General features: G+C 49.9%; 1 protein-coding gene and 1 long non-coding RNA gene across 2 annotated transcripts in view; one reads left to right on the top strand and one right to left on the bottom strand.

Annotated features, from left to right (window-relative positions):
* Cfap251 (cilia and flagella associated protein 251) overlaps positions 1–26,590 on the top strand; it is a 74,728-nt gene that overhangs the window by 39,071 nt on the left and 9,067 nt on the right. The window contains exons 16-19 of the mRNA XM_008769275.3: positions 7,278–7,392; positions 8,263–8,426; positions 11,724–11,814; positions 12,004–12,147. Coding sequence (XP_008767497.2) covers positions 7,278–7,392; positions 8,263–8,426; positions 11,724–11,814; positions 12,004–12,147 — 514 coding nt within the window. The remainder of the gene's footprint in view (positions 1–7,277; positions 7,393–8,262; positions 8,427–11,723; positions 11,815–12,003; positions 12,148–26,590) is intronic.
* Positions 24,139–26,590, bottom strand: part of LOC120095967 (uncharacterized) — a 29,867-nt gene continuing 27,415 nt past the window's right edge. Inside the window, exon 4 of the long non-coding RNA XR_010056766.1 lies at positions 24,139–26,329. This is a non-coding gene — a long non-coding RNA (uncharacterized LOC120095967). The remainder of the gene's footprint in view (positions 26,330–26,590) is intronic.

The raw sequence follows: 26,590 nt of genomic DNA, 5'->3' as shown, positions 1-26,590 counted from the left end.
AACTCTTTTTAACAAAGCGCCCCCAATTGTTTGATTTCTGTTGCCGTTTTGATTTTGTTTTGAGAGAGGGTCTCACTCTGTAGTCCTGGCCTCTGGGATTACAGATGTGTGCCGCCACACCCTCCAAGCATGTCTCATTTCTTTTATGCTGCTTCTCAAAGGAGTTTTAAGTCCAACTGACTCCATCCATTCATTCATTCATTCATTCGTTCATTTATTCCTTTCCTGGGACTGGTAATGTTCCAGGTGGTGAAAGTCTGTCCAGACAAAGCTCCCTCTTTGGACGGACACTTTAGAGATGGGGGCAGTATTCTAATGAGTAGGTGGGGGTGACAGTGCTGTGCACAATGACTGGAAAGACAGCAAGTCAAGGAGGTTGGGGGGTGGGGCAGAGGGACTGCTGCCATCAAAGAGTACTGGGCAGATGTGGGGGTGGAGCTTAGGGAGGGAGGAGTAAATCCAGACGTAGGACACAGGAGAGGAAAGCCCGAAAACAGGACCTGAAAGAACAAGGCATTTGAGAGTCTGAGAAATTCTAAGAAAGTGACTTGTTTGGAGTGGGATTGAGGAAGGGTGAGTCGGGAGAGTGGGGAGGGAAACCCTCAGGGCTCCTGAGCTCGCCTCCCTATCTCCAGGGCTGGGCTGTGGGGCACAGAGTGAGGGGTAAGGCAAGGGTAGGAGACTGTGCAGATGATAGTGGCCCGAAGGTGGCAGGGAACGGGGCCAGACTCGGGCACATCTGGAAATGAGCCAGGCAGAATTGGCGGAGGGTAAAAGTGGGAGAGAGAGTGGGCTTTCCTACACACCTTGAAGACTGAGGCCGGAGGAGCCAGAAAAATGGAATGGACCTTGGGTAAGAAGAGGGGGTAGGGAGGAGAGATTGGAGATCAGTGAAATCCAAGGTGGAACAAGGCAGATTCGAGATCCTACTGCACACAAGAGCACCTGAATTAGTCTCTTGATCATATGTGGAGTCCAAGCTGGGGTCAAGGGCAGAGGAAGTTAGTGCCATGAGGCAGGAGACTGGATGGAAAGAGAAGATTGAGGTTGCAGACCACACCCAGGGCATCCAAAGCCTCACAGGGGAGGTTCATCTTCCCTCCCGCAGAGGCCTCCCGCAGTTGGGGTTGGATTGGGTGTCAGTCCCTGTGGCCCCAGGTTTCCCTCACCTGGGACACTGACAGTGACTGCTGTCCCTGCAACCGGACCACTTTGTCTTCAGTTGCCCAGAGCCTTGTAAAGTGTTGTCCCTCTGAAGTCTGGGGAGGCGTTCTAACGTCTGAAGAACCAGCTAGACAGGCAGGCCAAGACTCAGCCCTTCTGTTCTTGCGCTGACTCTGCCCTCTACTAGGGACTGTGCACAGGGTCAGCCCCAGTCAGCCCTGTGGGGCTGGAGCCTCTCCTCCATTGATTGGATGCCAGTGGATACCACTGGAAGTTCGTGGAGAGTGAGGACTGTTCGAGGGAGGAGATAGCAGCAACAGTAGCAGTGTGTCCATTCAGAGGCTCTGAGGGGGCTCAGAGTTGGAACTGGTTGGTTGGTTTTAGCTTGTTTCTGAGATGGGGGTCTTACTATACAGCAGAGTCTGGCCGGGTGTTAGGGCTACAGGCGTGCACCATCATAGCTGGCCACCATCATGCCTTCAGTCTCAGAGGAGATTTCCAAAGCCCCAACCCCTCCTCCTCTGCGTCTTGGTTTGGTTTTGTGGGGGTTTGTTTGTTTTTCTTTTGGAGACACTGTGTCATTTTGTAGTCCAGGCTGGCTTTAAACTTACAGCAAGCCTCCTGCCTCAACCTCTCAAGGATTGGGATTCCAGGCATGAGCCTGCTGCCCACTCCCCGCAGACTAGCAACCGTTCTTTTCGAGGAGGAGGATTAATGACAGCATCCTTACATCATGACAGGAAGTAGAAACTGGCACAATGTTTAAAATCCCCGAGAGGGGTTGGGGATATGGCTCAGTGGTAGAGTGCTTGCCTAGGAAGTGCAAGGTACTGGGTTCGATCCCCAGCCCTGAAAAAAAAAAAAAAGAAAAAGAGAAAAAAAAAAAAAGAAAGAAAGAAAAAAAAAAAAAACCCGAGAGCATGTAGAGCTTCGGGAGGCTCTTCATTCCCGCTCTTCAATGGACACACAATTCTGAGCAAAGAACGTCCACAGAAATACCCAGTCGGTCCCTAGGGACTGAATTCACATGGTAGGAGATGCAGGCACAACAGGCCTCAGGCTCGAAGGACACCACCAACAGTTATTCACAGCAAAGACATACAGAGTCTGTGTTGAGCCCTGTGCTCACGCACGTGTGTGTGTGTGTGTGTGTGTGTGCTCTGTGTGTGTGTGTGTGTGTGTGTGTGTGTGTGTGTACTGTGTGTGTGTTTCTGCCTATCGGTCATCCATCTGAAGTTAGCTCAAAGCATCTTTTTAAGAAAATAGTAGGGGCTGGGGATTTAGCTCAGTGGTAGAGCACTTGCCTAGGAAGTGCAAGGCCCTGGGTTCGGTCCCCAGCTCCGAAAAAAAGAAGCAAAAAAAAAAAAAAAAAAAAAGAAAATAGTATACAGGGCTGGAGAGATGGCTCAGTGGTTAAGAGCACTGGCTGCCCTTCCAGAGGTCCTGAGTTCAATTCCTAACACCTAAATGGCAGCTCTATCTTAGTTAGGGTTTTACTGCTGTCAACAGACACCATGACCTAGGCAAGTCTTATAAAGGACAACATTTAATTGAGGCTGGCTCACAGGTTCAGAGGTTTAGTCCATTGTCACCAAAGGCAGGAGCCTGGCAGCATCCAGGCAGGCATGGTACAGGCAGAACTGAGAGTTCTGCATCTTCATCGGAAGGAAGCCAGGAACAGACTGAGCATCCTCAGGCAGCTAGGGGGAGGGTCTCCAAGCCCATCCCCACGGTGACACACTTCCTCCAACAAGGCCACACCTTCTAATAGTGCCACTCGCTGGGACGAGCATATGCAAACCATCACAAGCTCACAACTGTAACTCCAGTTCCAGGGGCTCTGACACAGACATACATGTAGACTAAATACCAATGAATGCCAAATAAAAATCTATAAATCACTTAAACTAAATAAAATAAAACTATTAAAAGGAGAGAAAGTGTGCATGGTAAGGAATGGCTCCTCAGGTAAAAAGGCCTTGCTTCAGGAGTCTGATCGTAGAGAACTAGCTCCTGAAAGTTGCTCTTTGACCTCCACACACATGCCCCAGGATGTATGCGCCACCCACTGCACCACCCGTCCCCATCATAGACAGTAACAAAAAACCAAATGAAAAAAGATAATATTACTTATAACTTTAATTCTTTTCAAATCCTAGTTTTGTTTTTTTTTTTTTTTTTTTGGTTCTTTATTTTGGAGCTGGGGACCGAACCCAGGGCCTTGCGCTTCCTAGGTAAGCGCTCTACCACTGAGCTAAATCCCCAGCCCCCAAATCCTAGTTTTAATGATGATTCTTAAACACTTTAACCTCTCTTGTAGCTCAGCACCCACTAGAAGTAATGGAAAAGAAAGGATACGGGGGAAGTGAACCTGTTTAGCAAGGTTCTTTGGAGCAATTCCCATCTGTGCTGTCTGGAAATTGGCAGTTTAGTTCACAGGTTAGCAGACTGTGGCAGCTCGATCCACTCGCAAACACTTCACGGATACACCAGCAGTCCAGTTCAGTAGAGTTGAGTTAGCAACAGTGGTAACATGACCTACAGAGACAGCCAGGCCTCAGTCTTGGTTTGAGCCAGCAGGAGGGACTTGGAGGGACACCAGGAGGGAGGTAAAGATTAGCAGAGGCTTGAGACCCACAAGCATTGCACAGCGAGCTGTACCAGCAAGCCAAGCTCTGTCTCTGTCACTCTGTGGAGTCTGAGTTCTACCCTCCAAACATCCCGTGTCCTCCAAGTGCCTTGCCTTAGTCCAGGTCTTGCCTCAGCACGTGCATCCAATCAGCCAGAGTCCACAGAAATAGCAAGAAACTGCGGCACGCCACCAAAGGTTTTTTGGTGTGTTTCTCTCTATGGAGTCCGGCAAATGCAGCTCCATTTGCATTTGCAGCACACAATGTAAGGCGAACCAGTACATGCGTGTGGTTAGCAAAGAATCCTTTATCACATGTCCTTTCACATGCTTGCAGAACATCTTCTCTCCTGTGTCAGCGTCATGGAAACATTCCTTCACGAGTCTGCCTTAGCCTTTCACACCTGCGTCCTCTTTAACGAAACGTTCCTTCACGTGTTTGCCCCAGCAAAACGACATCCAACCGACTTTCCAAAGGACCCTCAAGTTTCCACTAAAGTCGCTTCTCGGCTTCTTGGCTGAACTCAAGTGTAGAAAATAGCTTAGCAAGGTTGGAAGTCCAGTTCATGAAGCATTTAAGTGAAGGGCACGGACAGGGCTGTGTAACCAGCGCCTCTTCCAGTGGCTCCAGAACTTTCTTCTCCTTCCAGAACAAGAGCTCTTTGCTTACCGCATCCCTTACGTTGGAGAAACAATAAGCCTGGCAACTGCAGTTCAACTGAGGGGGAGTCGCCATCTCATAATGAATCCAAAAGGATTCTCAAAGTGTGCTTTAGAATGTTCGACAGTAAGGCAGCTTTTTATGGCCGCAAAAGAAGGCCAGGGACCACAGGGGCAGATGCTCAGCAGGCCTCCCTCCATGATGCAGACAAAAGCAAGACATCTTTTTTTACAAATGGGATCAGGAAAGATAAAAGTGATTGGTGGCGCTGAGCGTCAGCAAGGGTGTAAGGGAGCGGGCTGGCTTGCCCAACCACTGTCGGGCGGGGGGTGTAAATTGGAGTAACCTTTGGGGAAAGCAATTTGTCACCCTCTGTTAAGTTTTACATCCTCCGACTTCCAGGAATGAAGCCTGCAGACGCACCCTGCGCTTATGCCAGGACCTAAGTAAAAGGATCCAAAATGTCTGTTAGTCGGGCATTGGTTAAGTGATGTCCCGTCAGTACACAATGGCGCTTTTAGCAGAGGGGGGGATAATAATCAATGAGAAAGCCGTCTGTGCAGTAACGTGGCGGCATCCCCAAGGTACAGTAAGAGATGAAGCAAATTGCCAAGCAAGCATGCATAGTTCAATTCTCTCTTCACATGAACACACATGTATGTGAACTTTCGGTGAGTCATACATACTAAACAGATACCCGTGCCTGCCTTGGGACGGGGCACAGCATTGTAGAATGTGGGTGATACATTTTATGTATATCTAAAAGTTTGAACTTTTCTTTTTTAACAATGAATACGAAATGCCTTTTGGTCAGAATGAAGAGATCGGAACTTTGTAAAATTGGTAGACAGGTTGCCTGTCACTGGCTGACAGCTACATGCGATGTGCCAGGAACTCTTTGGGGCATTTTTTATCTTACTGTAAAAGCTGTGCAGTTCAAGAAGGTCCCCAACACACCCAGAAGGGCTGGGGATTGAGCTCAGTTTGTAGAATGCTTGCCTACCATGTACAAAGTCCTGGGTTACCTCCCTACCACCTAACTACCCGGGCATACATGTCTCTAGTGCCTGCACATGGGAGGTAAAGACAGGAGGACCATTCAAGGTTGTCTCCAGCTCCATGGTGAGTCCACATCAAAAAGCAAGAAACGAAAACCAAACTCTGGCTCCCATCAATAGACGCTACCCAGCCCTGCCTCTCTATGTCCCCAGAAGCCCCCGGCCCGCTCCTGTCTACCCCGCACCTACTCTGCATGTGTGAACACAACTTCCTATGCCCAGACATGGATTCACGAAGTCTGTGACCTTTTGTGTCTGGCTTCTCTCGCTTAACACGTTGTTGAGACTCCTCCACTTTGTAACATGACCAAGGCTCCTAACAGCTGAGGGTTGGCCCTGTCCTGTCCACCTGTTCATCGGCTGACAGTGATAGACATTTACATTGTGTCCATTTTGTAGGTGTGTGAGCATTAGGGTGTAGGGTTGATGTAGACAGGCCTATGCGTAATTTCCCGAATGGCCCTGGGATTGTCATTTCTGGGTTGTCGTAGTGACTCTCAGACTATTTCCACAGTCCCTGCCCCCCACAACTTACCCAACCGGGGACAGAGATCCCAGTCCTCACGGCTTTTATAGCCCTGTTCCCCTGCCTCCGCCTACTTGCCAGCATGTGGAAGGGCCTCAGGAGAAGGCATTAGCTGATACACTGTGTACCTGGGGGGCACTGTAGTGTTCCAGTGCTGAGCCTCTCGCAGCCTAGAAGGGAAGCTCCCCTTGCTCTGCCTCCTGCGTCTCTCCCAGGAGTGTTGTTTATCCCCCTTAGACCTGTCACACACACACATCCCAGCCCCACCCCGCTTTCACCTGTCTCTTCCTGACTCCCAGTTCTCCGGCTATCCACTGCCCTTCTCTCTACCTCTGATCCATCACTCTGAACTCAGCTGACCACCCCTTTAGGAATACTTCACTCTAGACCCTAGGACTCCGTGACACCTCACGCCAGTCTCCTGTCCCTGCCAATTTGTGGCTTCAGTAGCAGGGCCCACAGGTGCACATTTCTGCATCCTGACGCCTCACCTCGTGCCTGGCATGGGGAGGTGCTCTCACAAGGCTGCTGTGGCAGGATCCATTAAGACATCTGGCTAAGGGACCTCACCTTAGTGCTTCAGTGAAGTAGCAAATCAGAGAGCAAGCTACACCGGACACAGTGGCATGCTCCTGCAGTAAGAAATGTTAGAGTCAAATTAAAGAGGCCCAACCAGCATCATTACAGCTGGATGCTCCAATGGTTCTGGCGATGTGCGTGTCACACAGACCTATATTTAGGGACGTCTGCAACAGAGGATGGGGTCCCATTCCAGTCTGTGCGCCTGACGTTGAGGAATCTCGTCTTTGCTCACATCCCGCCCAAGGCAGGCCGTTTACTTGCAGGCATTCCTCAGGGTATAATGTAGAGAGAAAAAGTCAGCACAAGGCTGACTTCACAGTCAGGGTGTCCCCCTGAGTTCCCTAGAGCGTTTTCTGTTGGGACACTCCTTGTTTACAGCCGCCGCTGCTGGCAGCGCTTGAATGACAGCTCTTAGGGATTAGCCGAGTGACAAGACAGGAAATTCAGAATCACAGATACAAAAGGAGTCCTGCGTGGTGGTGCCTGCCTGTCATCCCAGCGCTCGGGGTTGAGGCAAGGAGGGTTGTGAGTTCTAGGCCAGCCTGGACCTCATAGCAAACCCCGAACAACAGCAAAAAAGTATGATAGTGTCAATTCCAGTCTTAAAACATGCACCAAAGCTAAAGGAACTTATACTCTCTTTTCCCCTCCACACAGAAAGACACTCCTTGGACCGGCGTACGGGTCGCCTATTGAGCATGCGCAGGTGCTCCCAGTAAAATCCACGCTAGAGCTGCAGAAGCGCTACTTGGTGTTCATTAACAGGGACAAGGTAGCCGCCCTCCCTCCCTCCCTCCCTCCGCCCCTGCAAGATGGCCGTGTCCTGAGTCTAAAGAGCAGGAGACCCTGATCTAAAGAGCAGGAGACCCTGAGTCTAAAGAGCAGGAGACCCTGGGTCGGTGAGACCGCTCAATCAGTAAAGGATCTTGCCGCCGAGTCCGACGACCTGAGTTGGAACCCTGGGACCCACTAAGAGGAGAGACTGATTTGGGAAAGTTGTTTCTTTGACTTCCAAATGTGCACCACCGTGGCGCCGATGTCCCTTCCCTGATAAATACATTTAATATTAGAACAGACAATAAGACCCATGGGTCCTTAAGTCTTCTGCTGTACAGAACTACCTCCATATGGGTCGTTGGCCATTCTGAAAACAGCCACACATTAGTGAGCATGGCTCTGGAAGGCATTCTTTTTGTTTTAATTTTTTTTAGTGTGTGCGTGTGTGTGCACATGGAGGTCAAAGGACAACTTTCAGGAGTCAGTTCTCTCCTTCCACCACGTGAGTCCTGGGGGTGGAACTCGATCAGGCGTGGCGGCAAGTGTCTTTACCCACTGAGCCATCTCACAGACCCCTGGGAGAGATTTCTGAGCTGAGGTCTCCAAGTTTCCCAATGAAAATTCATGGCCCTCCAAAGGATGCTTTTTCTTTCTTTTTATTGGCCTGGGGGGGGGGGGGAATCTAATTTGCATGGGATATATATAGACCAGTCGAACCTAGTTGTATGTTAAAGTCGACTCTGGCAGATGGCCCCAGATGTGCGAGTGTACAGTCCAGGTGTCTGGAGGTGAAGCTTGGGTATGCCCGTCGAGGTGGAGACTCAGGTAGTCAAGTCTGAATTTCTGTTTACCCTTGCCTTTCCAGGTTGGTCTCCAGATCTTACCAGTGGACGGCAACCCACACAAAACATGTGCTATCGTTTGCCACCCAAATGGGGTGTCTGGCTTGGCCCTTTCCTATGATGGCCACTTTGCCTTCACAGCGGGAGGCCAAGATCGCTCGGTGGTGCAGTGGAAAATCAACTTAGGGTAGGTGAAGGGACATACCCTGGCCGCATAAGGAAGTGTAGACTTTTTTTTTGGAAAAGGATGTATTTACATGTGTATTTTTGCACACGTGTGTGTATGTGTATGTGTGTGCACTTGGCAAGCATATTAATGTGTACATATGCATGTGGGTGCCTGAGACGGCCAGAAGAGGGCGCTGGATCCCCTGGAGCCAGAGTTAATGTAGTTGTGAGCCATCCATGCGAAATGCTTTTCACCGCCGTTGCTCCGCCCCTTAGACCCTATCTTTTCATTTGATTACAACAGTTTCAGAGTCCCTGCTACATGCCCCGTGTCCTGCTAGAACGAAACAGTACCTGGCTTTCAGGATGCTTTCTGGTGACAATGCACAGATCAAAGGCTGCAGTGCAGTTTCATGGGTCCCCGCTCTAAATTTCCAGCTTGGGTGGTGAGAGGGCCCCTGGCTCCACCTGGCTCCCGGAAGGAAGTGTTTCTCAGTATCTGCACACACTTATCCTGGCCAGAGAGACCAAGGCCAAGTCCCCAAAGTGGCCATTAAAGGAACAGTCAGGATGAGTTAAGAATCTGTTGCCTTGCGCTCCTCTGCCCTTCCCTGCCCTGAGAGGAAACCTGGGCTGCCTAAAGTAAGGCTGCAAAATTCCAGGCTTGTATGTCAAAGAATACACGGGCTTTAGTGTCAAAGAGATAAGGGTTTCGATATAGCTTGGAGTCTCTGCTCCAGAATCTGGGCAGTTTTCTTAATACTTCTCTGATCTTAGATGCTGTCTGTGAAGTAGAGGTAACAACTTTTATAGGGTCTTGCACGGGGATCAGACAGATTTACATGTGCCAATGTAGGGACCAGCCTAGAGCTAAAAACTCTGTGAATTAGGACCTCCTTCCTTCCCTTTCTCCCGAAAGGGACTTGTGTATGAGATGGGACAGGCACTCAGGCTCACCCTTTCACCCATCCAAACTCCGTGCCGGGAACCACGGGAGAGCAAATGAGTGGGTAGCAAGCTTGTGTTTCCGATGACACTATCCATTTGAGCTTTCAGGGTAGACGGAAGCTCCACGGAGGCCCCTCCCTCAAAGAGCAGCCTGATTCCCGTCCCAGTAACGTCCGCCCCTGCCATCTGCCAAGCACGCATCTTTCTCTTTATGGCAGATGTTAACGCTTTCCTTCTTACCCCAAACTTGAGTGAAAATAGCAGGCAAAAATCTGTTTTGGTGCCTCGATGGCTTCGAATTGTAATCGCAGCTCTGCCTTTTGCCTCTGCTGCCCCAAGCGAATTGATACACAGAACTGGGGGCAGCCTCGGAAACGAAGTGAGCTAGCCCTCTACCCAGAAGCGTTTCCCCGGGAGCTCCTCCATGTGTCACCCCTCTCGACACCTGCAATCCTTGGGGCCAGCGGCACCCAGTGGGGGAGGCAAAGCCCCTCCACCTTCACTCTTGTCCTTGAATGTGGGATCTGGTAGGGATTTCCAGTAGCTTCCCTGTGCTTGGCCAGAATCCAGGCTTCTGAGAATTTCAATTTAATCTGTTGTGGGGACAAAGGATCATTATGAACTAATTAGCACTTTATTGCTGCTTCTGGTGACTTAATATGTTCGGTGTTTCCCTAATGGAAGGCAATGTAAGAACACCGAGTAAGTAAACAATACGATTCTCTACCAGGGCCCGGGCTGTATCTCAGTATGGTAGAGTGCTGGCGTAGCACTCACGAAGCTCCAATACCACATAGACACGTGTGCTGGCTGCTTTATATCAACTTGACAAAAGATAAAAGTCGTCTGAGAGGATGGACCCCAGAAAGTTGGGCCGTCCTGGGGAGCCAAGTGTATTTTGCAGCCTTCCCTCGGGGGCTTCTTGGTGGTGACAGGTTCCCATGTCACTTCTGGTCCTGATACCCTGCTCTAGGACAGGGTTCGTTATCCCCTGAGTCAGGATCAAGCCGGTTTTGGCCTGGAGGCCACGGAAAAGGAAGGCTAGCTGACCCTCTGATAGCTTCCTGTCAGGGATAAGTAGGGTGAAGACCCAGCCCTGCCGGAGAGGACCTCAGGCTCATTGGAAAAGAAAGGTCTTCCCCTGGAACCATGCAGAGGACCTTTTGTGGCTCTGCTGAGAGGGGTAGGGACATATCAGCGCTCGTCAGCCCTTGGTGCGGACAGAGCTGAGCTCCTGGGCTTGGCCCTGGCCTGTGTGTTCTTGACTCCGTCCTCGCAGCCATTCTGGGAGACAAGTGAAGTGTGATTCCCCTCATACAGGTCACTAAACTGCCATGGGATCTCTTGATGGCTCAAGTAAGGAAATGGTTTCTGAGAAAAAGAAAAGGTCCGTGGCGAATCTTAGTGTGTGCTCATATATTTAATTCTTTTTTTTTTTCTTTTTTCTTTTTTTCGGAGCTGGGGACCGAACTCAGGGCCTTGCACTTGCTAGGCAAGTGCTCTACCACTGAGCTAAATTCCCAACCCCCATATATTTAATTCTTACAACAGCCATGTTTGACCCTACCCATTTTGCAGATGCGGAAACTGAACAGAGGTAAGTATTTCTCGTGGTCACACAGCTTGTAAGCGGGAAGAGTCAGACCTCATGTGCAGACCCCTGTGATTCCAATTCTGGGTGCCTCCCTTCCCCACCGTGGGTGTTCAATGAAGCGAATTTTAGTCCACTGAATTAGCAGAAATCCAGTGAGTGGCTTTTGGGTGTTTTTTTTTTTTTTTTTTTTTTTACAGCGACTTTATATTATTTGCCTTTTGTGTGAGGAAAAGTTGGTCGGTCTCATGCAAAAAGTAGGTTTTCTTCCCATTCAAAGGGCCTATTTTTGGAAAAATCTGACCCTGTGTTAGAGAGCAGAGGGTTATTTTTATCCGCTTGGCATGGGTCCCTGTGATCTCCCGGGTTTTTCTGGAAGCAATTAGCACGGGCAGTGCACCCGCACAGCACCCCAGCCTTTCCGCATTGGTTGGGCCGTGCTCGGCTTAAGAGGGTTGAGGTCTCAGACTGGAGCCTCCCCCGGCCCCCAGGAGAGATGTGGTCCCCAAAGATTACAGACAAATCGCCAGGCTCCTGCCGTGGCATAAGAATATCACCGTAATTAGGTGGGACCCTGCACGGCTGCGCTTCATGCCTGAAACTGCATTTTCTGTCCGTAGGCTTTGCCGCTGCCACAGGACTTTCCTAGGCACGGGTCGTTCAGAGACCCCGTTGTACAGACGCTGCGGGCGCCCTTCCTTCAGAGGCCACCATCTGTGCGGCTCCATGACTTCATGCTTGAGCACTCTCTAATGGTGATGTTTTCCATTGTTCCAGTGCCCTGGAGGCGGCCGTTTCCCTCGGGGGTGAAGACCTGACCCCGTTCTACGGTCTGGTGTCCGGTGGCAGGGAAGGAAAATTCTACAGGGTAATTGTCATCCGAGTGAACACTTCCTGGGGGCTTCTAGTCAAGGCCGTAGAGCAAGCATTGGGGATTGACCCTTTCTGGGGACCCTCCGCCCCCGCACTGAGCTTAGAGAGAACTTTCTAGAAAAAGCATCCCATTCCTGGATGTTATCACACGGACTGTGTGCCGTTTCCGTCTCGTTTGACACAGGAGCTGGAGGACTATTTTTACTACTCTCAGATCCGCACTCAAGGTATCGATACAATGGAGACCAGGCAGGTGTCGGAACACATTTGCCTGTCGGAGCTTCCTTTTGTCATGAGAGCGATTGGTTTTTACCCATCGGAGGAGAAGGTGGGTAGAACACGAACAAGATCAGGGCCGGGCTGGGCTATTTATAACAAGTGCCTCTGGGAAGAGTCTCTGTAGCCAGCCTGGAAACAGGCCACTTTTCTGAAGTAAATAGATCGGCAAGAAGATTCCGAGAACACAGTGAGTGAGCGCTTGAGTAACTGACTGGAGGCAAAGATATGTCCCAAAGACCGGTGCCTCGCGCATGCGTGATGTCAGATGCACCGGGGTCTCCTAAACCTTTGCTACCTGGCCTCCCTGGCCAGCCTGAGTATGTGCAGATACTGAGACGGAACCAGGATCTCTACGTAGCCCTGGCTATACTTGAACTCGCACCGTAGACCAGGCTGGCCTCGAACTCACAGAGATCCACTTGCTTCTGCTTCCCGTAAAGGTGTACGCCATCATGCCTGGCCCACAACCCTTTTTTGGCCCATGTAATTGTTACATAATCCTGGGTATATCAGTATATAAAACAGGTATACAAATCAAACATTTGCTGGTAATGAACTATGAAGGGGCCTATTATAAAAGAATAATTTGTTCCCTATACAGTTGTACTATTTGTTAAAGACAAAGTCAAATCTGCACACTAGTGAGACGGGTGTGTTTTCTTTCTCTGTAAGAATGAAAATCTTAGCTAAGTGTCTGATGCTACAGGCTGCAGTGTACTTGAAGCATTTTTCAGAGGTGGCTGAGGTAATTGTTAATTGTGAGGGCCTCACTGACTTCTCGCTCAGCCGGTGGATGCTGGGCTTGTCTGGAGCATTTGGCTGTAGAGACACAGCTGCCATGAACATCTCTGTTTCCGTGGTCCAGAGTCCGAGTAGAACTTGGACTGTGTCAGAGAACACGAGCTTTAAGGCCCTGTGGCCAGCCAGATGTGGTAGTGCTCACCTGCGATGAACGGCCAAGAAAACATATATAGCCCATATATGTGTCCCATGAGCTGGTGTGATATTGTCCTGTTGTTCTGGAAGCTGAACCCAGGAACCCAAGGCTACTTTACCTTGTTTTTTGTTGTTGTTTTGCAGTGGTTGTTTTTTAAATTCTTTCTTAGAGATGTATCTTTGTTTTGTTTTGTTTTGGCTTTGGTCTTTTGATACAGGGTATCCTCAGGCTACTCTGGCTTGGAACTGATTTCATAGACCAAGTTTTCAAATCCATAGAGGTCGCCCTGCCTCTGTAGCCAGAGTGCTGGGGTAAGAGGTGGGTGTGAAGCGATGTCTTAGATATTGCTTTCCAAACTGGCCGTCATATCAGAATTACTTTGAACACTTGTCAGGTGGGCGAGATGGGATTCCTAGACCCCACCACAGACTGAGGACCACAGCTAGCTGGGATGGGGGTCTGGCAGTCTAGGGTCTCTCCTGCCCAGAGTCCTTCAGATGTACAGCCGTGCGGAGAGCCCCTGCCTCCCACACTGGTTCTGAGGTACGTTTCCCAGGGCCGCTCACCACAAAGGACGAGGGCCTCAACACATACACACCGCAAGGTTATCGGTCAGGAATCCTCTTTGGGTCTCAGTCACAGGGGCCTAAGTCATGCCAGGTCTTGATTAAAAGAATCCAAGTCTGAAGTACAGGCAGCACAACCGAACCCAGAGCCTCAAATGCAAGTGCAGGAAGCATCCTTCTCTTGGGCCCCGCTTGCTTTCCTGTTTCCTTGGACTCTGGTCTGTCCTGTGCCTGGGAGGCCACTGACCCAGATGCAGGAATGAGCCTCCTTTCCAGGATCAGCTACCCCTGGTAGTGGTGGGGCCGACCTCATCACTGTCTAGAAGCCCACACTGCCCAGGCCTAGCCACCCACCCTTCCTAGAGTCTGAGACAGGCTCAGCGCACCCTCACAGGGAGGACTTGAGCGGAGTCTAATGGTCCCCAACTGAGGACAACTGCCTGGACCCTGGATGTAGCTCAGGGGAGGAGCTCTATAGCATGTGGGGTCCGTTCCCTAGCTCTGTATGGGACAATGGTGGCACCCACCTCCAGGGTTTCTGTGAAGACTTTGTGGATAACTAGCCCTGGGGCATGTTGAGTGTCTGAAAAGCAGTGTAGCCTGCCTTTTCATAGTCCTGCCTCTGGCTAAGCAACCACAGGCTCCAAAATATGAGGTCCCCCACCTTTTTCTGTGCTGGGGTCAGAACCTAGGGCTTGCCATATCTAAGTAAACACCCTAACCCTAAGTTTTGGAGTTTTGGTTCTGTGAGGTTTGACTATGCTTGACCCAGGGAGTGGCAGTATTTGGAGGTGTAGCCTTGTTGGAGTGGGTGTGGCCTTGTTGGAGTGGGTGTGGCCTTTGTTGGAGTGGGTGTGGCCTTGTTGGAGAGTGGATGTGGGCTTTAAGACCTTCATCCTAGCTGCTTGGAAGCCAGTCTTCTGCTTCTCCTGCTTGCCTTTGGAATGAGATGTAGACCTCTCAGCTCTTCCTGCACGGTGCCTGCCTGGAGGCAGCCATGTTTCCACCTTGATGACAATGGACTGAACCTCTGAACCCGTAAGCCAGCCCCAATGAAATGTTGTCTTTACAAGAGTTACCTTGGTCATGGTGTCTGTTGACAGCAGTAAAACCTTAAGACAGGCGTCTTTGAAGAAAACACAGAAATATTATAAGAACACGTTTTTGTTTTAACCCCAGGTGTGCGGTATGGAATCGCTTCAGACCGCCCACAGCAGCTGACTGTGACTTTTGCCTCGTGCTCTAGCAGGGGCGTGATATTGCCAGCTGCAGATGGTTTCTGGGATGGCATGGCGTTTAAAAATCTGGGGCTTTTCATAGGGGATAAAATGCTAGGGCCCAACAGGTGGGGTGGCTTGTTGGCCGCTCAGGATGGTTGGTTGGTTGATGGTCCATTGTGGGTTATCAAGTCGTTGTTCACAAAGACGAAGCAACAGGGAGAAGAAATTAGATATCGTTACAGCAAAGATCAAACTTGCCCCAAGGAACTTGACTCCCCTAATCACCAGGATGTGGTCTAATGACAACATATGTCACCCCCCTTTCCAACTACTGACGTTATTCAGGGGTTTCTTTTCCCCTCTATTCTCCCCTTTCTCTTTCTTATTTAGTGTTAGGGGGCCGACAGGGTGGAAAAAGAGTAGAAAAGGTTTGAAGAAAAAGGAACCCACAAAGTAGCCAAACTCCAGCTATTTCCAGTTTCTGAGGACTAAGCAGTCTCTCCAGTCCTCAGAAGTCCAAGGTTATCCTCAGCTAAGTAGCACATTCTAGGCTGCTAGCCTGGGCTACATAAGACTCTGCCTCATAAAAACCCCAAATGACGAAAAACCATCCACGTGGGCTAGAACAGCAGTTCTCAAACCCTTGGCAAACCTCTTTCTTCAAAATTATTTATATTACAATTCATAACAGTAGCAAAATCACAGTTATGAACAGCAACAAAAATAATTTTAAGGTTGGGGAGGTCACCAGAGCATGAGGCACTGTATTAAAGGGTCGAAGCATCAGGAAGGTTGAGAACCGCTGGGCTGTAGGCACCCCCCACCACACTCGGTACTGTGCAAGCAAATGCATTTACCCTTTGGGGACATTATCTGACGCTCCTGTGATCCAGATGTGCCTCACACCAGTGTGCAGTCTGTTAGCTCACACACTTGTCCTTTTCTGAAGCACAAGACGTTTCTGATCTGTTTTTCTCATGTCAGATTCATAGCGATTTAAAAAAAAAATTCCCCTCAGGGCTTTTAAATTTCTAACCCGAGCTCTGCTGAGGTTCATGGAACCCTTCCTACAAAAACATAACTGTGCCACCACCCCCTCCCTGATGTGCCGCCATCCCTCCCCCTGCTTCCCTAAGAAGTTGTATGGAGAAGTTGACCTAGCCAGCTTGGGCACACAGGAGACTCAGGTGCAGAGAAAAACCAGCCCCCACCCCCACCCCAAGATTATGCAGTATTCACAGTGTTCTTCTAGCACTGTAGCCACCTCTGGGTTCATAGCGAATGCAGTAACCGAAGTCTAATTTCACAAGAATAGAAGCCTCCCGCAAAGAATCCTAGCCCCCCCTTTCTTCTACAGAAAGGCGCAGGAGTCCGAGTGAGTCTGGAGTGGATAATTGAAGAGGGAGGGGTTGTTTGTTCTGAATCCCTGGTAGCCCAGGCTGCAATCCCCCAGCTCCACTCTCTGGAGTAGCGTATATGCCCGCATCCTGTTCTAGATGAACAGCGGGCGATGTGTGTGACATCAGAGAAGGAGTCAGCACTAAGTGTCCAGTTTCTATCACCGACATCAAGAAGGTTGCCTGTGATGTCCTTCTGAACTGGGGTGGGGTGGTGTGGGGGTGGGGGGTGGGGGTGGGGTGTGGGGGAGGGATGGCCCACGCGCCACGCTCGCTCCCTGCTCCCTGCAGCCCTCTCTCTGTTTTGCTTACACAGCACTGGGTAATCCGAGTTTTGTAGTGAGTTAACATCCGTGCAGCCTCTCAGCTCCATAAATTTAAGGCTAATCCTGGTAGAAACATATGTGCCCCCAGCAAGTGCCCGATAGCAGGCACTCAGCAAATGTTAATTGAACGAGTGAATAAACGAGCAAATGGCGCCCAGTGGCCTCATTGAGCTGCAAGGACGAGGAGAAAAGTGGAGCCCTGGCATCACTGTCTGATCTCAGAGTCATTACCAAGTCCCCTAACGCACTGGGTAAAATCAGGAGCGTGTGTTTGTGTGTGTGTGGTGGGAGGGGGCGTGGTATATGTGTGGAGGTCAAAGGGCAGCTTACTGAAGTTTGTTCTCTCCCACCATGTGGGTCCCAGGAATTGAACCTAGGTTGTCAGTCTTGGCCGCAGGCACCTTTGGCCACTAGCATCTCATCTGCCCCAACACCTGTCATTTTAAGAATGTATCCTGGAGGTCGGAAAGACGGCCAGGCAGGAAGATTCCTGACTACACTTCCAGAGGACCAAGGTCCAATCCCTGGCACCCACATGGTGGCCCACAGCCATGCAGTAATCCTAGTTCCAGGGGATTTGCTGCCCTCTTCGGCTTCTGCCGGCACCGTGCGTGTGGTCCACGGAGGCAAACGCCAGCAAAATACACAGACACATAAAAAACAAATAAATAAAACTTTTCAAAATTAAAATAAAAAGGGTGTATCTTCTAGAGAAAATCTCGCACAAGTAAGAAGATGCCCACAGGGAAAGAAGAGTTATTTCAGGACTGTTTACTGCAGCAAAAAATGGGGGGGGGGGAAGTGGGGAGGAAACTGGGCTAGAGAGATGGTTCAGTGGTTAAGAGTACAGGCTGCTTTTCTAGAGGACCCAGGTTCAATTCCCAGCAACCATATGCCTCACAGCTGTCTGTAACTTCAGTCCCAGGGGACCTTGACACTCTCTTCTGACCTCCGAGGACATTAGGCACACACATGGCAGACAGTCACTCACGAATCCAAAGCACCCACATGCATAAATTCTTAAAAAAAAATTGAAACAATTTTAATGCCCAGTGATGGGAGATTGGATGGATAAAATAAGGCAGGCCTGTGGTCAGGAGCTAGAGTGAGATTGATTGGCTAGCCTGGGCTTAGTGGCTCTCTATGCCCAACACCGCATAGAATCAGGTGCCTCCCTGTAACCCCAGCGCTCAGGAGGCAGAAGCAGAAGGATGAGGGAGTTTGGGGTTAACCTCAGCTACACAGACTGAAGTCAGTCTGGGATACACCTTGAGACTCTGTCTTTGGGGACAGTGAGCGCAAAGGGAGGGGTCTCCAGTTCTTTGGATAATAACTCGTATGGCCAGACCCGGTGGTGCAGGCTACCCCAACTACTCAGGAGGCGGGTGCAGGAGAATTGGCCTATCTGGGCAACTTAGTGAGGCCCTGTCTCAAAATGAACTTCCTGGTACTGCAGCGGTAGTGCATTGACCTAGCATGTGTGTGAGCCCTGGGTTCAATTCCCTCCCGCCCCCATCCCACCAAATATCACAGTTGTCATTATTACTTGCATGTTTGTGTGCCTAACCGGAAGAAACAGGTTGCAAGCCTGTAATGACACCGGTTCTGAGAGCTGCAAGTCGGGAGGATGTGCTCTCTCTACCTCCTACATAGAATCTGAGGGCAGCTAGGGCCTCTGGATTAGCTGAAACTTCAGTGTGGTCCCATTCAGCAGGCTCGGGCCCTCCTGATGTCACCCCAGGCTTGATACACATCTCTTCCTTGATTTTGCACGCAAACAAGAAACATACTCCCTCTGGAGCTTTCTTGAAACAGCCAGAAAGGGTCACGCATAACCTCATTTCACCGAAATTTACCTCAAGTGGTATGTGATCACCCACCGTGAGGCTTCCTGGCTGATCTCCATCCCACCGGGCTCTCCCCTTCCACCACCCCTGTGCTCCCCACCGCCTGCCTTGGGGGCCCTGGGAACAACCACATTCTCCTTGGCAATCAAAGCCTGCTTGCTTAACACCTTCCCTGTCCCCTCAGCAGGCAGTGTGGTGGCGGAAGAGAGGAGGGGCCTAGTACGAGGGACATCCTGCTATTCAGTTTTCTTAAACTAACAGCGTATGGTGTGTACCGCCCTTGTATCCAGAACCAAAAAGACCAGAAGATAAACGCACAGCATCTCAAAGCCGCGGTGTGCTAATCTGTTAGACTGGCGGTCCCAGCTGGAGTAGAGATCGAAGCCAATTGGTGCAAACTCAAGCAGATGGGGGCGGGGCTTCTCTCTAGTGCGCTCAGCGTGCACCTAGCACCTTGAAGGATGCTGCTGGCTTTGGTCCTCTCAGTGGCCTCGGGAAGCATGCAGGCCCTTGCTTTATTTGCCCTGCCCATTTTACAGGTGATAAAAGTGAGGCTTGGAGCATGGAGGAAGCTTGCACTGCAACTCCGCTTACTGAGGCCAGAGTTTGGACCACACAGGCTTGAGTCCAGACCCGGTGTTCTGTGTTTGCATGTGTGTCTCGGTGCGAAGAAGGAAGACAGTCCCCAAAGTGGAGATGTTGATCCCTGCAGGTCCCTGGGGTCCTGGATTGTTTGTTTCTTCCTGTGCTAGGCAAGCACTTGACCACTGAGCCACACCCTGCCCAGGGCATGTACTTTTTTTTTTTTTTTTATGTCCCCATTTTTTTTTTTTTTTTTTGAAGCTTTCACAACAAACACACGCATTGATCTCTACCAGCTTCGTGATTCTAAACGCTGGATGGGGCGCAGTGATGGTAAGGAAATATGTTTCCTAAAATACCAACATTCTAGAATTGGAAAACTGTGCTGCCTGTTTTCGCTATGGCTCCGCCTACTTTAAAAACAAAACAAAACAAAACAGCTTTACCATAATGAAACACACCACACAGTGCACCTACTTAGAGTGTGCAGTTCATCGGCTTTTGGGTGGTTCACAGAGCTGTGCCGCGGTCTACCCTGTGCAACCAACCCCAGGTTATTACCATCCCCCAAAGAGATCCCATACCCGCTTTCAGCCACTCTCCGCCCCTCCTCCCCAGCCCTGGCAACTGCCAATCTGTCTTCCGTCTGTGCAGCCTTGTCTATTCCTGATCGCATAAAAATAGAGCATACAGTTTGTGATCTGTCTGGCTTAGTTCACTCGGCATGGTGTGCCCAAGATTCATTCAGAAGGTAGCGTGTGACAGGCCTTCATTCTTATTTTTCTAAGCTTTAAATCCTTTGTTTGTTCCTGTCTGCCTGAGATAAGGTCTTTCTACATAGCCCTGGCTGTCCTGGAACTCACGATGTAGACCAGGCTGGCCTCGAACTCAGAGATCCATCTGCCTCTGCCTCCAGCGTGCTGGGACTAAAGGTGGGCACCACCGTGCCTGCCTATTATCTTTTTTTTTTTTTTTTTTGGCTTATTTTTCTGTGTACGAGTATTTTACCTGTATGCCCTCGGAGATCAGCAGAGGGAATCAGATTCCCTGGATCCAGGGCTATGAACGATGTGAGCCAGCTCGTGGGTGCTGGGAACAGAGCACGGATCTTCTGCAGGAGCAAGAAATACTCTTTTTTTTTTTTTTTTTTTTGGTTCTTTTTTTTTCGGAGCTGGGGACCGAACCCAGGGCCTTGTGCTTCCTAGGTAAGCGCTCTACCATTGAGCTAAGTCCCCAACCCCAAGAAATACTCTTAACTGCTTGAACAATCCTCCTGTCTCATCATTATTATTTTTAATTACTTATGTGTTGTGTGTATCTGTGTGTATACACGCACATCAGTGCAGTTGCTCACAGAGGTTGGAAGATAGCGTTACACAGCCCCTGAAAGAGTAGCAACTACTTATAACTACTGAGCCTTCTCTTTAGCCCTGATGATGATGACGCCAATGATGGCGGTGATGGTGATGATGATGACGACGGTGGTGGTAGTGGTCATGATGATGGTTCTTTTCAAAAATTTTTTTGATTTATTTGTTTGATTTACCCAAATGAATATGTTGCCCGTAGGTATGTTTGTAAACCACAGGCATGCTTGGTGTCTATGAAGCTCAGAAGAGGAGATTAGATCTACTGAAACTATAGTTCTAGACGGTTGTGAGCCACCACAGGGGTACTGGAGTCCAGGTCCTCTGCAAGAGAAGTCAGTGGTCCTAACAGCTGAGCCGTCTTTTTGATCCCCTTGAATGTTACTGAAAAAATATTCTAGTCAGTGAATTTGCCGCATGCTATTTGTCTGCTCAGGAGTTGGCGAGCATTTGGGTTGTTTCTAGCATGGCCCTCTCACGAGCGATGCTATCATGGACATCCCTATACAGTTCTTGTGTGTGTAACTTTCCATCTCTCTCGTTCATGTACTAAGGAATGGAAATGCCTTGTGAGGTGGGAGTTTTGTATCTGTGGGGTGAATTTCTATCCCTGTCATTTCTTAACTGGAACCGGCGTACATCTGGGCATTTCAGGGTACCCGGGAACTGATCAGGATTTCCGAGAGTGGTAGGTAACTTACCAGCTACCCTATGGTTTTGGGAACAGCTACAGGTCTTGGCACTGAGGCAGGACTGTCTCTTTAAATCCTTTACAAGTCCGCAGGCTACATACACTCCCCCATTAGTCACCTAGTATCTATGTCTGTTGCCTGATGCATATTGCAATACCACAGTGTAATCTGTCACCCTCAAGTTACTGAAAGGCCCTACAGTGGGGACATAGCGCTGCCAGGGTATGCCGCAGAAGCCGTTAAGGGTCTCTTTTACTCTGGAAAGGTAAACGTTCTCTGCTTCATACGGGAAGAAGGGTTGAGCAGTTTGCCCACTGGGCACGTGCAATACCATAGGCTGGAGCCCAAAACGGTGATGATAACAGCGAGCCGAACGGCATGTTCTAAAACCTGTGGTAAGAACCAACCTTGTCCCCACAGATTGAGAAGAGGACATTTGTACTTGTGTGATTATAGGTCCTAGTGAATAAGCTACAGCCTTTCTGCAGGGAAAGCACCTTGTATTTAAAAAAAAAAGAATAAGAAAAAAAGTACAGGCATGGGAACTGGGCCCAGTGGCACCCGTCCTCCCAGCACATGAAGGCGGGGGCAGAAGGATCAGACGTTCGAGGTTACATATAGAGTTTGGGGCTAGCCTGGGCTCCTTGTGAGATCCTTTCTGTAAAAGAAAAATGGTTGTTAAAGGTTTAGCGCTCTCCGTGACCTGTTGGGGTCTTAGGGGACATGTCCCCAGGACAAGAACAGAGCAAACCACACAGAAGCAGCAGCAGGGCTGGGAGTGTCTCCCGGTGGCACTGAGAATCAGTCTGGCTGTGATTCAACCCTCTCCAGCGCACTCCTTTGCCCCAGACCAGTGGGAAAACGCTGGAGCGGACAACTGGGAGAGGGCACGGGGTCAGCATGATGTGGCAGAGGACTGACTTCCTTATGTCGAGGGTGTTTCAGGGTGTTTTGTGTGACAGGAAGAGGGTGGGGGGAGTACATATGGAGAGGTATGGAGAGCCCTCCAGCCCGGCGTGGCCATGACGCTCTCCCAGAAGGAAGCACTCTGGCCACCCGGAGCCGCCTTCTGAAAAAAAGAAAACAAAAACGGGAATGGCCCCAGTTCAAGTGTATCAGGTTCCTCTCCACTTAATAGGGAGCTCATAAAACTTAATTATAAAGCATGATTCAAAAGCCCCCAGTGGCTTCCCGTGGCTGACAACAGGGATTGCCAACCAAAAAGGCCTTTGGGGTTCAAGAATGGGCTGAAGGAAAATCATTCCGGGGGAGGGACGCAGGCCACCAAGAGCAGGTCACCCTTGTGTTGCAGGGCCTGGGGTGGCAAACTAACAAGGGACGGCATGCTGTACGTCTAGATGTTTAAGATTATCGATCGGGTGAGAAACTATTGAATAAATACTACCTCAAACAAACCAGAAGTTGAGCCACATGATATTCCTAGCTATCCTGGAACTCACTCTGTAGATCCGGCTGGCCAGAAACTCACAGAGATCCTCCTGCCTCTGTCTTCCAGGTTCTGGGATTAAAGGTGTGTGCCACCAAGTCCAACTGATTTTTTTACTTTTAGTTGTGTGTGTGTGTGTGTGTGTGTGTGTGTGTGTCCCCTCAGAAGCCAAAAGAGGGTGTCAAGTCCCTTGAAGCTGGAGCCACAGGCAGTTGTGAGCTGCCCCGCATGGGTACTAGAAACTGAACGTGGGCCCCTACAGGGGCAGCAGGCACTCCTACCTAAGCGACCTCTCCGGTCCTGCTTTTGGGAATTTTAACTTTTTTTTTTTAAAGATTTATTTATTTATTTATTTATTTATTTAATGTATACGAGTACACTGTAGCTGTCTTCAGACACACCAGACCTCATTACAGATGGTTGTGAGCCACCATGTGGTTGCTGGGAATTGAACTCAGGACCTCTGGAAGAGCAGTCGGAACTTTTAACCGCTGAGCCATTTCTCCAGCCCGGGAATTTTAACTTTTAATATTTTTTTTTCCCATTGCCCATCGCCCATCACCGTCTGCTTCCTCCATTCAGTCTCTCCTCGTTCACGTTTCCCTGAGCAACTCTGAGGTCCACACCAGGCAGCCTGGGGAGTAGAGCTGAGAGCCACTGCTGCAGCTTCCCAGGGGACAGCTGCGAACCCAAACAACTCCCTCACCCACTGCGGCTGCCACCTGCCCTTGCTCTGAGGAAAGCCACAGGCTAGGCGCATGAATGTCACCTCTGTGAGCCCGCCTTCCCCTGAGTCAAGAACACTGGTTCTCAGTATAGAGCGTCCCCAGGATGTGTAAACTAAGCGTGTTCTCCCCTCACAACCCCAGCCTCACCGAGCTGGAATCCCTCTTGTTAATAAGCCCTCCAGGCCATTTTGGCCCTGGCAGTCTAAGAACTCTGGTCTTAAAGGCTTCTCAAATTCAGCCACACTCCAGATCACCTGGGGAACTCTTAAATAGTACACCCCTAAACTAATAAAGTCAGGATCTCCAGGCACAAGAAGCTGCCCTTGGAACTATGAAAACTCTCCAGGTGGACGAAATGGATGACAGCCTCAGAGGACAGTGGACGAGGGTGAAAATACTGTAAATAGCCTGGCTGCGGACAACCAGGCCTGAGCATCCTGGCCTCCCGAATCTCCCAAGTCACCTTCACACCCGGGACATTCAGAAGGCACTGGGAGGGCCACAGCCATCCCCACAGTCCTCATCCTAAGCAGGAACTTCATTTAGACACACTGCAAAACCTGCCTCTGTCACTAAGGACAGCGAATAGGCTTAGAAAGGGGTCACCAGGAAGGCCAAGCTGCCGACTCCCCACTTAGCATTATTACCACGAGTGTGCTGCATGACGTGTACGTGTGGAGGTCAGAGGACAGCTCTCAGGACTCAGCCTCTCACCGGGGATTGAACTGAAGGAGCCAAGTGTGTGCCACAAGCCCTTTTACCCGTCGAGCCATCTCGCCAGCCCAAGCAGCACTCCTGAGGGAGGAAGAGGTGAATCACCTCCTGAGTGGTTTGTCCTGAGAGCACCCGCCGAGATCTTGGGACTCTCGATCTGACTAAGGCAGACGTGTCGATTCCTTTTGTCGTCGTAGTGAAGAATTGCCTCAAATCATACATTCCGTCAGTAGTGTATATGTATTATAATTTATACACTTATAAAGTTGATCATATATCATTAGCATAGAATTATAATTTATTTTGTAATTACACGAATTGTAATTAGAAAGCACAGAGGGAAAAAATAATCTCAGCCTAATTACCGTCGGTCCCATCCCTACCCTGGGCAGGCACTACTACTCGTGTGAGTCAGAACAGCCTAGTGCAGGCTGAGGATGGAGCTGAGAGTGCTCACCTAGCATGCAGGAAGGCCATGGGTTCGATCCCCAGCACCACATGAACCAGGCATAGCAGCACATGTCAGTGAGATCAGAAGTTCTAGGACATCCTCTGCGCCATCGCAAGCTTGAGGCCAGCACGCGCTACACGAGCTCTGTCTCAAACAATTCACGAAAATCAAAGCCAGACTAAGCAGAGCAAAAACGGCTCCAGTGCGCATGCGTTTACCCTGCGTGTCCCTCTCTCAAGAAAGTTCAACATACGGTATGTTAAACAGTGCACCAGAGGTCCCATGCACAGAAAATGGCGGCGTTAGAACTTGAAGACAGGCTGGATGGGTGTTGGTGCATACCTCTAACCCCAGCACGGAAGGCAGAGGCAGGCGGATCTCTTGAGTTTTGGGGCCAGCAGAGCGAGTTCCAGTATATCCAGGGCTACACAGAGAATTTGAAGATCTGTCTGTCATCCGAAATGGCCACTTTACTCGTTACTAAGTAAGGCGTGGTGTGTGCGCGTCTTAACCATTAAACTTACCAAATTTTTACATGTTGACATTTTTTTTAAAGATTTATTTATTTATTATATGTAAGTATGTTGTAGCTGTCTTCAGACACCAGAAGAGGGCATCAGACATCATCATAGATGGTTGTGAGCCACCATGTGGTTGCTGGAATTTGAACTCAGGACCTCTGGAAGAGCAGTCCGTGCTCTTAGCCACTGAGCCATCTCTCCAGCCCGACATTTTTTTTTTTTTTTTCTGGAGCTGGGGACTGAACCCAGGGCCCTGCACTTGCTAGGCAAGCGCTCTACCACTGAGCTAAATCCCCAACCCCACATGTTGACATTTTTAAAGTGTGTGTATGTATGTGTGTCTTACACGCATGTGTGTTTGTAGGCGTCCTGTGTGTCTGGTATCCACGGAGGCCGGGAAAAGGGTATCAGATCCCCTGGAGCTGGAATTACAGCTGCGAGCCGCCATGTGGGTGGTTGGAATCAAACCTGCATCCTCTGCAAAAGAAACCAGTGCTCTCAGCCATGAGTCCTCTCTCCAGCCCCAGTGCTCTCAGCCATGAGTCCTCTCTCCAGCCCCAGTGCTCTCAGCCATGAGTCCTCTCTCCAGCCCCAGTGCTCTCAGCCATGAGTCCTCTCTCCAGCCCCAGTGCTCTCAGCCATGAGTCCTCTCTCCAGCCCCAGTGCTCTCAGCCATGAGTCCTCTCTCCAGCCCCAGTGCTCTCAGCCATGAGTCCTCTCTCCAGCCCCAGTGCTCTCAGCCATGAGTCCTCTCTCCAGCCCCAGTGCTCTCAGCCATGAGTCCTCTCTCCAGCCCCAGTGCTCTCAGCCATGAGTCCTCTCTCCAGCCCCAGTGCTCTCAGCCATGAGTCCTCTCTCCAGCCCCAGTGCTCTCAGCCATGAGTCATCTCTCCTGCCCCAGTATGACTACAGTTTTTAAAACTGGTCTGGGGACATGGCTCAGAGGTTAGGAGCTTACAGTAAAAAAGACTCAGGCTCAGCTCCCAGCACCCACATGGCGGGTCACAACCATTAGTAACTATAGTTCTAGGGGATCTAACACCCCTTTCTGGTCCCCTCAGACACCAAGCACATACATAGTGCACATACATAGCATGCCTCGGAGTATTAAAATTACATACGTAACATGTTAGTTAATATACTAACATACTAACATAGCACATCAGTTAATCTAACAGTTTTTAATATTCACACAATTCACGTGTAATCTAACGTTGTGTCAAATGTAAACGTTAACTGTGAAGATTCTAATTATGAAACCCTGTCCTCACACACAGCGTGTACACAGCTTCAGTTACACTTCCTCGGAACCAGTAATGCTGTTTCCCAAGAGCTGGGGCTGCCAGAATCCAGCAGTTCTCCTTCGCACATTAGGGGGAAGCCGTCACGCCTCCTCTCCTCCTCCAACCAGACACCTGTATCTAAGCCGCAAAATTCTGCACGAGAGAGAATGAGAATGAAGGCTCCCCTCCCCCAAGGCTTTTAGCTGCCCCAGGGAGCAGCTTGAAAAAGCAACAGGTTTTCAACAATCTCTCGGTTTAAGTGTCTTTAAAGTGGAAGCAAGTAAACCCTGGGCCGGGAGGCACAGGCTCAAGTAACAAAACTGTACACGCCAGTGAGGTAGGGAGAAATGGAGACCTCAGACACCGTTTGCACTCAGCTCGCAGCATGAGGTGCATGGTGTCTGAGGAAAGCGA

The sequence above is a fragment of the Rattus norvegicus genome, chromosome 12 (genome assembly GCF_036323735.1).
Source record: "Rattus norvegicus strain BN/NHsdMcwi chromosome 12, GRCr8, whole genome shotgun sequence".
In the NCBI taxonomy this organism is placed as follows: domain Eukaryota; kingdom Metazoa; phylum Chordata; class Mammalia; order Rodentia; family Muridae; genus Rattus; species Rattus norvegicus.
This window is presented reverse-complemented; position numbering and strand designations above follow the sequence as displayed.